This window comes from Ranitomeya variabilis, chromosome 1 (assembly GCF_051348905.1).
Source record: "Ranitomeya variabilis isolate aRanVar5 chromosome 1, aRanVar5.hap1, whole genome shotgun sequence".
NCBI lineage: Eukaryota > Metazoa > Chordata > Amphibia > Anura > Dendrobatidae > Ranitomeya > Ranitomeya variabilis.
In genome coordinates this window covers 608,392,993-608,405,675 of record NC_135232.1, presented here as the reverse complement: position 1 = coordinate 608,405,675, position 12,683 = coordinate 608,392,993, and the positions used below count along the sequence as shown (strand labels likewise).

At 37.7% G+C, this 12,683-nt stretch overlaps 1 protein-coding gene across 1 annotated transcript in view; it reads right to left on the bottom strand.

The window, feature by feature from the left end:
- Positions 1-12,683, bottom strand: part of PCP4L1 (Purkinje cell protein 4 like 1) — a 97,275-nt gene that overhangs the window by 2,234 nt on the left and 82,358 nt on the right. The window contains exon 3 of the mRNA XM_077260537.1: positions 438-495. Coding sequence (XP_077116652.1) covers positions 438-495 — 58 coding nt within the window. The remainder of the gene's footprint in view (positions 1-437; positions 496-12,683) is intronic.

The window sequence follows — 12,683 nt, the reverse complement described above, 5'->3', positions numbered from 1 at the left end:
ATAACTACTATAATACTGCCCCCTATGTACAAGAATATAACTACTATAATACTGCCCCTATGTACAAGAATATAACTACTATAATACTGCCCCTATGTACAAGAATATAACTACTATAATACTGCTCCTATGTACAAGAATATAACTACTATACTACTCCTCTGTACAAGAATATAACTACTATAATACTGCCCTCACATAAAAGAGTATAACTACTATAATACTGCCCCTATGTACAAGAATATAACTACTATAATACTGCCCCTATGTACAAGAATATAACTACTCTAATGCTGCCCCCTGTGTACAAGAATATAACTACTATAATACTGCCCCTATGTACAAGAATATAGCTACTATAATACTGCCTCTATGTACAAGAATATAACTACTATAATACTGCCTATGTAAAAGAATAAATATGCTACACTACTCACCCTTTTCCTCGTTCATGGCGGCTGGGTTTGATGAGGGGAGGTCACTGTTGGCTCGTAGCTGTAATAGATAATGGTTATACTATAAGTCAGGAGTGGTATTCTTATTATCCTCCATGTTTCCCCTGATGATGTGCTCTGCCGGAGGCGATCAGAGTTATTCGCTGGCACATATAGTATTATTCTGTCATTTCGATCTCCATGGAATTTACCGTATTTTTCCGACTATAAGACGCACTTTTTCCCCCAAAAAAATTGTGAGGAAAATGGGGGGTGCGTCTTATAGTTGGAACGCAGACTTACCGGCATTGTGGCGGCGACAGAGGTGCGGGGATGATGTGGCGCGGTGAGCTGTATGGCGTGAGCAGGGTCCCGTCCATATTTGAGGTGAATCCGCGGCCTGGTATTGATGGAGAGCAGCAGAGCTGGGTGAGTTACGGTATTTTCCGGTGGCGGCGGCCATCTTGCTGAGGCCGCGCGTGCGCAGTTTCACTACTCTGCGTCCCAGGGCTTCAGGAAAATGGCCGCGGGAGGCCGCGCGTGCGCAGATGGAGATCGCGATGACCATTTTCCTGAAGCCGAGTTCGCAGATTGAGATCTCGGCTTCAGGAAAATGGCCGCCGTGATCTCCATCTGCGCACGCGCGGCCTCCCGCGGCCATTTTCCTGAAGCCCTGGGACGCAGAGTGGCGTCACCTCAAATGTGGAAGAGACCCTGGCCGCTGCCACCTGAGGAAGTGACCGCACATCTGCCGCCGCCACAGCAACCTCCCCATGGACACCAGGCCATGGCATCGCCCACCTAAGCAGGATGGGACCCTGCTCAGGTGCACGCCGTTCCGCCCACCGCACCTCAGCATCACCTCACCTCTGCCACCACCATGCCTCCTGTGACCCTGCTCTGCCACTGCCTGCCCTCAGGTAAGAGATCTTAAATTCGGACAATAAGACGGACCCCCATCTTATAAAAAAATCTTTTTTTCTGCAATTTTCACCCCAAATTTGGGGTGCGTCTTATGGTACGAAAAATACGGTGTGTATATATATATATATATATATATATATATATATATATATATATATATATATATATACACACACACATATATACATACATATACACACACACACACACATACATACTCACATACATACACACATACAGTACAGACCAAAGGTTTGGACACAGCTTCTCATTTAAGCATTTTTCTGTATTTTCATGACTATGAAAATTGTACATTCACACTGAAGGCATCAAAACTATGAATTCACACATGTGGAATTAAATACTTAACAAAAAAGTGTGAAACAACTGAAATTATGTCTTATATTCTAGGTTCTTCAAAGTAGCCACCTTTTGCTTTGATGACTGCTTTGCACACTCTTGGCATTCTCTTGATGAGCTTCAAGAGGTAGTCACCGGGAATGGTCTTCCAACAATCTTGAAGGAGTTCCCAGAGATGCTTAGCACTTGTTGGCCCTTTTGTCTTCACTCTGTGGACCAGCTCACCCAAAACCATCTCGATTGGGTTCAGGTCTGGTGACTGTGGAGGCCACCTTGCAGGTGGCGGTAATCAACTCTACTTGCCCATAAATTGTAGGTTTAGCCCAGAGTGACATGTTTTGTCCATAGTTGTAGGCTGGTGGCCCAAGAGTGGCATGTACGGTAGAGTAGGACCCATCAGAGGGAGATCACCTTGCCGTGGTTGATGGGCACACATGATTTGGCCAATTTATGCGCTAAGAATTTTCATTTCATCTATTACTGTAAGTTTTATGAAAAAAAAATTTTTTGAAAAAATTTGTGAAAAAAATATTTTTGAGAAGTATAATTCATATTGAATATTTGTCTGTGTTTTCACATGGCCTAGATTCATGTACATGTGCTGCTGTGTTCTTTTTTATCTATATGATGCAGTTTGCAGCTTTGCACGTGTTCACATTAGGAGTGCTGGTTGGCTTTTTCTCTCTCTCTCTCTCTCTCTCTCTCTCTCTCTCTCTCTCTCTCTCTCTCTCTCTCTATATACACACACAGTCATGAAAAAGTTTGGGCACCCCTATTAATCTTAGGCTTAATGTTTTATAAAAAAAAATTTGCCTTGAAATGAGGTTTATTGTACTAACAGAATATGTGCAATCTGCATTCAAACAAAATTTGACAGGTGCATAAGTATTGGCACCTCACCAGAATAGTGACATTAATATTTAGTAGATCCTCCTTTTGCAAAAATAACAGCCTCTAGTCGCTTCCTGTAGCTTTTAATGAGTTCCTGGATCCTGGATGAAGGTATTTTTGACCATTCCTCTTTACAAAACAATTCCAGTTCAGTTAAGTTTGATGGTCGCCGAGCATGGACAGCCCTCTTCAAATGACCCCACAGATGTTCAATGATAATCAGGTCTGGGGACTGGGATGGCCTTTCCAGAACAGTGTAACTGTTCCTCTGCATGAATGCCTGAGTAGATTTGGAGCAGTGTTTTGGATCATTGTCTTGCTGAAAGATCCATCCCCTGCGTAACTTCAACTTTGTCACTGATTCATGAACATTATTGTCAAGAATCTGCTGATACTGAGAGGAATTCATGCGTCCCTCAACTTTAACAAGATTCCTGGTGCCGGCATTGGCCACACAGCCCCAAAGCATGATGGAACCTCCACCAAATTTTACTGTGGGTAGCAAGTGTTTTTCTTGGAATGCTGTGTTTTTTTGCCGCCATGCATAACACCTTTTTGTATGACCAAACAACTCAATCTTGGTTTCATCAGTCCACAGGACCTTCTTCCAAAAAGAAATTGGCTTCTCCAAATGTGCTTTTGCATACCTCAGCCGACTCTATTTGTGGCGTGCTTGCAGAAATGGCTTCTTTCACATCACTCTCCCATACAGCTTCTCCTTGTGCAAAGTGCGTTGTATAGTTGACCGAAGCACAGTGACACCATCTGCAGCAAGTTGATGCTGCAGCTCTCTGGAGGTGGTCTGAGGATTGTCCTTGACTGATCTCACCATTCTTCTTCTCTGCCTTTTTGATGTTTTTCTTGGCCTGCCACTTCTGGCCTTAACAAGAACTGTACCTGTGTTCTTCCATTTCCTTACTATGTTCCTCACAGTGGAAATTGACAGGTTAAATCTCTGAGACAGCTTTTTGTATCCTTCCCCTGAACAACTATGTTGAATAATCTTTGTTTTCAGATCATTTGACAGTTGTTTGGAGGAGCCCATGATGCCACTCTTCAGAGGAGATTCAAACAGGAGAACAACTTGCAAGTGGCCACTTTAAGTAGCTTTTCTCATGATTGCATAAACCTGGCTATGAAGTTCAAAGCTCAATGAGGTTACAAAACTAAAAAAAGTGCTTTAGTAAGTCAGTAAAAAGTAGGTAGGAGTATTTAAAACAAGAAAATGATAAGGGTGCCCATACTTATGCACCTGTCAAATTTAGTTTGAATGCTGATTGCCCATTTTCTGTTAGTACAATAAACCTCATTTCAAGGCAGAAACATTACTGTGTCCAACAGTTATTAGATGTATGAAACTGAAATAGCTGTTGCAAAAAAAACAATTTTTATAAAACATTAAGCTTAAGATTAATAGGGGTGCCCAAACTTTTTCATATAACTGTATATACACACACACACACACACACACTGTATATCCACAGACCTGGCGGCTCTCATGTGATGATCCATCTGGTACTGGCAGCTGTCTGTGAAATGCGTGGAGTCATGTTATAAATGGACTTTGGCTGCGGCTTCTGGAACAAAATCCATATTCCAGTAGACATAATGTGACAGCGAGGAGGCCGGGACGTGACAGACGCTACTAATCACTTTATGATTAGGATCATAGATGACAAGGGCTGATAGAAAATGAAGCTGTAGATGGTGGGGCCCCAGGTGCCTAGTGGGAATGTTCCCCAGGGATGAGAAGTGACAGCGACATTTAGAACATGTCCCCGGCCGTGGTGTGCCTGCAAATATTTTGTTTGTGAGGGTCCCTGGTGCAGAAGCTGTAAATATCTGTTATTTATGACAGAATTGAGCAGATATGTCTTCCTGAAAGTATATTCTTTACACCATGAGCCTGAAGCTCAGGAATAAAGAGGAAGATGGTGACACTGCTGTGTATGAGATTAATCTCTGGATGATAATACTGCTGTGTATGAGATTAATCTCTGGATGATAATACTGCTGTGTATGAGAATAATCTCTGGATGATAATACTGCAGTGTATGAGAATAATCTCTGGATGATAATACTGCTGTGTATGAGATTAATCTCAGGATGATAATACTGCTGTGTATGAGATTAATCTCTGGATGATAATACTGCTGTGTATGAGATTAATCTCTGGATGATAATACTGCTGTGTATGAGAATAATCTCAGGATGATAATACTGCTGTGTATGAGAATAATCTCTGGATGATAATACTGCTGTGTATGAGATTAATCTCTGGATGATAATACTGCTGTGTATGAGATTAATCTCTGGATGATAATACTGCTGTGTATGAGATTAATCTCTGGATGATAATACTGCTGTGTATGAGATTAATCTCTGGATGATAATACTGCTGTGTATGAGATTAATCTCTGGATGATAATACTGCTGTGTATGAGATTAATCTCTGGATGATAATACTGCTGTGTATGAGAATAATCTCTGGATGATAATACTGCTGTGTATGAGAATAATCTCAGGATGATAATACTGCAGTGTATGAGAATAACCTCTGGATGATAATACTGCTGTGTATGAGATTAATCTCTGGATGATAATACTGCTGTGTATGAGAATAATCTCAGGATGATAATACTGCTGTGTATGAGAATAATCTCTGGATGATAATACTGCTGTGTATGAGAATAATCTCTGGATGATAATACTGCTGTGTATGAGATTAACCTTGGGATGATAATACTGCTGTGTATGAGATTAATCTCTGGATGATAATACTGCTGTGTATGAGATTAATCTCTGGATGATAATACTGCTGTGTATGAGAATAATCTCTGGATGATAATACTGCAGTGTATGAGATTAATCTCTGGATGATAATACTGCTGTGTATGAGAATAATCTCAGGATGATAATACTGCTGTGTATGAGAATAATCTCAGGATGATAATACTGCAGTGTATGAGAATAATCTCTGGATGATAATACTGCTGTGTATGAGATTAATCTCTGGATGATAATACTGCTGTGCATGAGAATAATCTCTGGATGATAATACTGCTGTGCATGAGATTAATCTCTGGATGATAATACTGCTGTGTATGAGATTAATCTCTGGATGATAATACTGCTGTGTATGAGATTAATCTCTGGATGATAATACTGCTGTGTATGAGATTAATCTCGGGATGATAATACTGCTGTGTATGAGATTAATCTCTGGATGATAATACTGCTGTGTATGAGAATAATCTCTGGATGATAATACTGCTGTGTATGAGATTAATCTCTGGATGATAATACTGCTGTGCATGAGAATAATCTCTGGATGATAATACTGCTGTGTATGAGATTAATCTCTGGATGATAATACTGCTGTGTATGAGATTAATCTCTGGATGATAATACTGCTGTGTATGAGATTAATCTCTGGATGATAATACTGCTGTGTATGAGATTAATCTCTGGATGATAATACTGCTGTGTATGAGATTAATCTCTGGATGATAATACTGCTGTGTATGAGATTAATCTCTGGATGATAATACTGCTGTGTATGAGATTAATCTCTGGATGATAATACTGCTGTGTATGAGATTAATCTCTGGATGATAATACTGCTGTGTATGAGAATAATCTCTGGATGATAATACTGCTGTGTATGAGAATAATCTCAGGATGATAATACTGCAGTGTATGAGAATAACCTCTGGATGATAATACTGCTGTGTATGAGATTAATCTCTGGATGATAATACTGCTGTGTATGAGAATAATCTCAGGATGATAATACTGCTGTGTATGAGAATAATCTCTGGATGATAATACTGCTGTGTATGAGAATAATCTCTGGATGATAATACTGCTGTGTATGAGATTAACCTTGGGATGATAATACTGCTGTGTATGAGATTAATCTCTGGATGATAATACTGCTGTGTATGAGATTAATCTCTGGATGATAATACTGCTGTGTATGAGAATAATCTCTGGATGATAATACTGCAGTGTATGAGATTAATCTCTGGATGATAATACTGCTGTGTATGAGAATAATCTCAGGATGATAATACTGCTGTGTATGAGAATAATCTCAGGATGATAATACTGCAGTGTATGAGAATAATCTCTGGATGATAATACTGCTGTGTATGAGAATAATCTCGGGATGATAATACTGCTGTGTATGAGAATAATCTCGGGATGATAATACTGCTGTGTATGAGAATAATCTCGGGATGATAATACTGCTGTGTATGAGATTAATCTCAGGATGATAATACTGCTGTGTATGAGAATAATCTCGGGATGATAATACTGCTGTGTATGAGATTAATCTCTGGATGATAATACTGCTGTGCATGAGAATAATCTCTGGATGATAATACTGCTGTGTATGAGATTAATCTCTGGATGATAATACTGCTGTGTATGAGATTAATCTCTGGATGATAATACTGCTGTGTATGAGATTAATCTCTGGATGATAATACTGCTGTGTATGAGATTAATCTCTGGATGATAATACTGCTGTGTATGAGATTAATCTCTGGATGATAATACTGCTGTGTATGAGATTAATCTCTGGATGATAATACTGCTGTGTATGAGATTAATCTCTGGATGATAATACTGCTGTGTATGAGAATAATCTCTGGATGATAATACTGCTGTGTATGAGAATAATCTCAGGATGATAATACTGCAGTGTATGAGAATAACCTCTGGATGATAATACTGCTGTGTATGAGATTAATCTCTGGATGATAATACTGCTGTGTATGAGAATAATCTCAGGATGATAATACTGCTGTGTATGAGAATAATCTCTGGATGATAATACTGCTGTGTATGAGAATAATCTCTGGATGATAATACTGCTGTGTATGAGATTAACCTTGGGATGATAATACTGCTGTGTATGAGATTAATCTCTGGATGATAATACTGCTGTGTATGAGATTAATCTCTGGATGATAATACTGCTGTGTATGAGAATAATCTCTGGATGATAATACTGCAGTGTATGAGATTAATCTCTGGATGATAATACTGCTGTGTATGAGAATAATCTCAGGATGATAATACTGCTGTGTATGAGAATAATCTCAGGATGATAATACTGCAGTGTATGAGAATAATCTCTGGATGATAATACTGCTGTGTATGAGAATAATCTCGGGATGATAATACTGCTGTGTATGAGAATAATCTCGGGATGATAATACTGCTGTGTATGAGATTAATCTCTGGATGATAATACTGCTGTGTATGAGATTAATCTCAGGATGATAATACTGCTGTGTATGAGAATAATCTCGGGATGATAATACTGCTGTGTATGAGAATAATCTCGGGATGATAATACTGCTGTGTATGAGAATAATCTCGGGATGATAATACTGCTGTGTATGAGATTAATCTCTGGATGATAATACTGCTGTGTATGAGATTAATCTCTGGATGATAATACTGCTGTGTATGAGAATAATCTCAGGATGATAATACTGCTGTGTATGAGAATAATCTCTGGATGATAATACTGCTGTGTATGAGAATAATCTCTGGATGATAATACTGCTGTGTATGAGATTAACCTTGGGATGATAATACTGCTGTGTATGAGATTAATCTCTGGATGATAATACTGCTGTGTATGAGATTAATCTCTGGATGATAATACTGCTGTGTATGAGAATAATCTCTGGATGATAATACTGCAGTGTATGAGATTAATCTCTGGATGATAATACTGCTGTGTATGAGAATAATCTCAGGATGATAATACTGCTGTGTATGAGAATAATCTCAGGATGATAATACTGCAGTGTATGAGAATAATCTCTGGATGATAATACTGCTGTGTATGAGAATAATCTCGGGATGATAATACTGCTGTGTATGAGAATAATCTCGGGATGATAATACTGCTGTGTATGAGATTAATCTCTGGATGATAATACTGCTGTGTATGAGATTAATCTCAGGATGATAATACTGCTGTGTATGAGAATAATCTCGGGATGATAATACTGCTGTGTATGAGAATAATCTCGGGATGATAATACTGCTGTGTATGAGAATAATCTCGGGATGATAATACTGCTGTGTATGAGATTAATCTCTGGATGATAATACTGCTGTGTATGAGATTAATCTCTGGATGATAATACTGCTGTGTATGAGATTAATCTCAGGATGATAATACTACTGTGTATGAGAATAATCTCGGGATGATAACACTGCTGTGTATGAGAATAATCTCGGGATGATAATACTGCTGTGTATGAGATTAATCTCTGGATGATAATACTGCTGTGTATGAGATTAATCTCAGGATGATAATACTGCTGTGTATGAGAATGACTTTGGTGGGATCCTTTAAGCAATATCTACAGTGTTCTGCTCTGCGATTGCTCATTCCTGGATACATATAAATGATGGCCTGAGGATACTTTCTAGTCTTGCTGACCCATCAACATTATAATTTATGATCAATACCCAAGTCTATAAATATTCAACAGTGCCGCTTGTGCACAAAAGTGCTGCCTGCGGCCTCCATGTTATAAGTACCAAGCATTTACCTCTTGTGTGCCATGGCAGTTGAACTGAAGAGATATTACACCACTTCCAGTGTCAATATACCTAATTAGTGTGAAGTGAGGTCTCTAGTCTTACAAGTAGACTGTCCCTTTAAGAAAAAGCAAAAATTGTTCACTTAGCGACTTTTGTTTCAAATAAATGTAGAAGATCCCTTTAAGACATCAAGCGATGGGGACCGCATTATGTTGGTAATCGGTCACTTGACTGCAGAGCAAATTGAGGGGAATCGCTTTGTTCTGAGGGCAATTACAGGCAATTCTCCAGCCGTAGAGGCCTATATATTAATAGTAATAAGCGCGAGGGACTCATTATTGTGAGTAACGCTCAGCTGCCCCCGGAGACGACGCTGAGTAGATTAATTGGAAATCCTCATTTAATAATGGAAGATTCACGCGGCTTGTGTCCTGAGGAATCCAACTCTCATAATGGAGGGCAGAGGGGGACAGAGAGGGGGCCACATGTAATCCTATTATGAGGATTAATTAGCGTAAAAGGTGGCAGAAGTGAAGAGGTGAAGGTGATTAAGAGGAGTTAGGAGGATATCCTCAGCAGAAGACAAGGATGGGATGTTTCCAGTGCAATCTTACCCAAACTTCAGCTGCCCAAAAGCATTTCTGTGAATATTATATTGGGGAATTGCGCTGTAATATTATGATTCATCCTCACTTTACAACTTGTTGCAGTGCAATTCTGCAGCTAAAGTAGCAATAACCAAAATCATGTTATCAGGCAATTGCTTGCAATACAATTCCTATTTTTTTTAATGCTTATCTGTACATGGGATAAAGCTTTGAGCTCCACTCCCTCCCCAATCCGATGCTAACAGAATCCGCAATGCAGATCATTTACCACTGGCACATGGCAGGGAGAGGGTTACTAAAAGGCAATGGATCTGCGGACCTTGAATTCAGCATCTCATCAAAACAAAAACATATGTCTCCATTAATGTTTTAATATCCCCGAAATGTATCACCTAATTGTACTCCCTGTCATTTTATTGGTGGATTGTAAAATTATACAATCAGATGTGAGTGTTTCCAGATCAACATGAGAGCCAAAACTACAAATGACTGATTACAAGAGGTCCAGACAGAGTTCTATCCTAGACACATCCGACCACTAATCATATGGTACAGAAAGACAAACTGACCAAAGTCACCACTGGTAACTCCTACTGCTATAATACTGCTTCATATATACAAGAATTTAACTAATATAATACTGCCCCATGTAAAAGAATATAACTACTATAATACTACCCCTATGAACAAGAATATAACTACTATAATACTGCTCTCTATGTACAAGAATATAACTACTATAATACTGCTCTCTATGTACAAGAATATAACTACTATAATACTGCCCCTACGAACAAGAATATAACTACTATAATACTGCCCCTATGTACAAGAATATAACTACTATAATACTGCCCTCTATGTATAAGAATATAACTGCTATAATACTGCCCCTATGAACAAGAATATAACTACTATAATACTGCCCCTATGTATAAGAATATAACTACTATAATACTGCCCCCTATGTATAAGAATATAACTACTATAATACTACCCCTATGTACAAGAATATAACTACTATAATACTGGCCCATATGTACAAGAATATAACTATTATAATACTGCTCTCTATGTACAAGAATATAGCTACTATAATACTGCCCCCCATGTACAAGAATATAACTACCGTACTCTAAATAGTGCTCCTATATATAAGAACATCACTACTATAATACTGCTCCTACATACAAGAATATAATTACTATAATACTTCTATGTACAAGAATATCACTACTATAATACTTCTCCTATGTACAAGAATATAGCTACTATAATATGGCCCCTATGTACAAGAATATAACTACTATAATAGTGCTCCTATATACAAGAATATAACTACTATAATACTGCTCCTATAAATAAGAATATCACTACTATAATACTGCCCCTATGTACAAGAATATAGCTACTATAATACTGCCCCTATGTACAAGAATATAACTACTATAATACTGCCTCCATGTAAAAGAATATAACTACTATAATATTGCCACCTATGTACAAGAATATAACTACTATAATACTGCTCTATGTACAAGAATATAACTACTATAATACTGCACCCTATGTACAAGAATATAATTACTATAATACTTCTATGTACAAGAATATAACTACTATAATACGGCCCCTATGTACAAGAATATAACTACTATAATACTGCTCCTATAAATAAGAATATCACTACTATAATACTGCCCCTATGTACAAGAATATAGCTACTATAATACTGCCCCTATGTACAAGAATATAACTACTATAATACTGCCTCCATGTAAAAGAATATAACTACTATAATATTGCCACCTATGTACAAGAATATAACTACTATAATACTGCTCTATGTACAAGAATATAACTACTATAATACTGCACCCTATGTACAAGAATATAATTACTATAATACTTCTATGTACAAGAATATAACTACTATAATACGGCCCCTATGTACAAGAATATAACTACTATAATACTGCTCCTATAAATAAGAATATCACTACTATAATACTGCCCCTATGTACAAGAATATAGCTACTATAATACTGCCCCTATGTACAAGAATATAACTACTATAATACTGCCTCCATGTAAAAGAATATAACTACTATAATATTGCCACCTATGTACAAGAATATAACTACTATAATACTGCTCTATGTACAAGAATATAACTACTATAATACTGCCCCTATGTACAAGAATATAATTACTATAATACTGCACCCTATGTACAAGGATATAACTACTATAATACTGCTCATATGTACAAGAATATAATTACTATAATACTTCTATGTACAAGAATATAACTACTATAATACGGCCCCTATGTACAAGAATATAACTACTATAATATTGCTCCTATGTACAAGAATATAACTACGATAATGATCTTTTTATTTTAAAACTGACAACCATATACAGTATTAGGCCGGCCTCACACTTGGCGTAAGACAATACGCCACGTATTATACGTCCGTACTACGGCCGTAATACGGAGAAATGTTCCCAAAATAGTGATCCGTAGTCAGGGTGTGTCAGCGTATTTTGCGCATGGCATCCTCCGTATGTAATCCGTATGGCATCCGTACTGCGAGATTTTCGCGCAGGCTTGCAAAACCGACATCTAATGGATTTATGTGCTCAAATGTTCGGGAAAACATATATACAGTATATATATATATATATATATATATATATATATATATATATATATGTCATTGAGACACATATATATATATTCTGTATTTAGATATTTCATACAGCGCGATATCTGTGAACAGCCGGTAATTCAATTGCCGGCTTTTCATTTCTCCTGCACAAACCCGACAGGATATGAGACATGGTTTACATACAGTAAACCATCTCATATCCCCATTTTTTT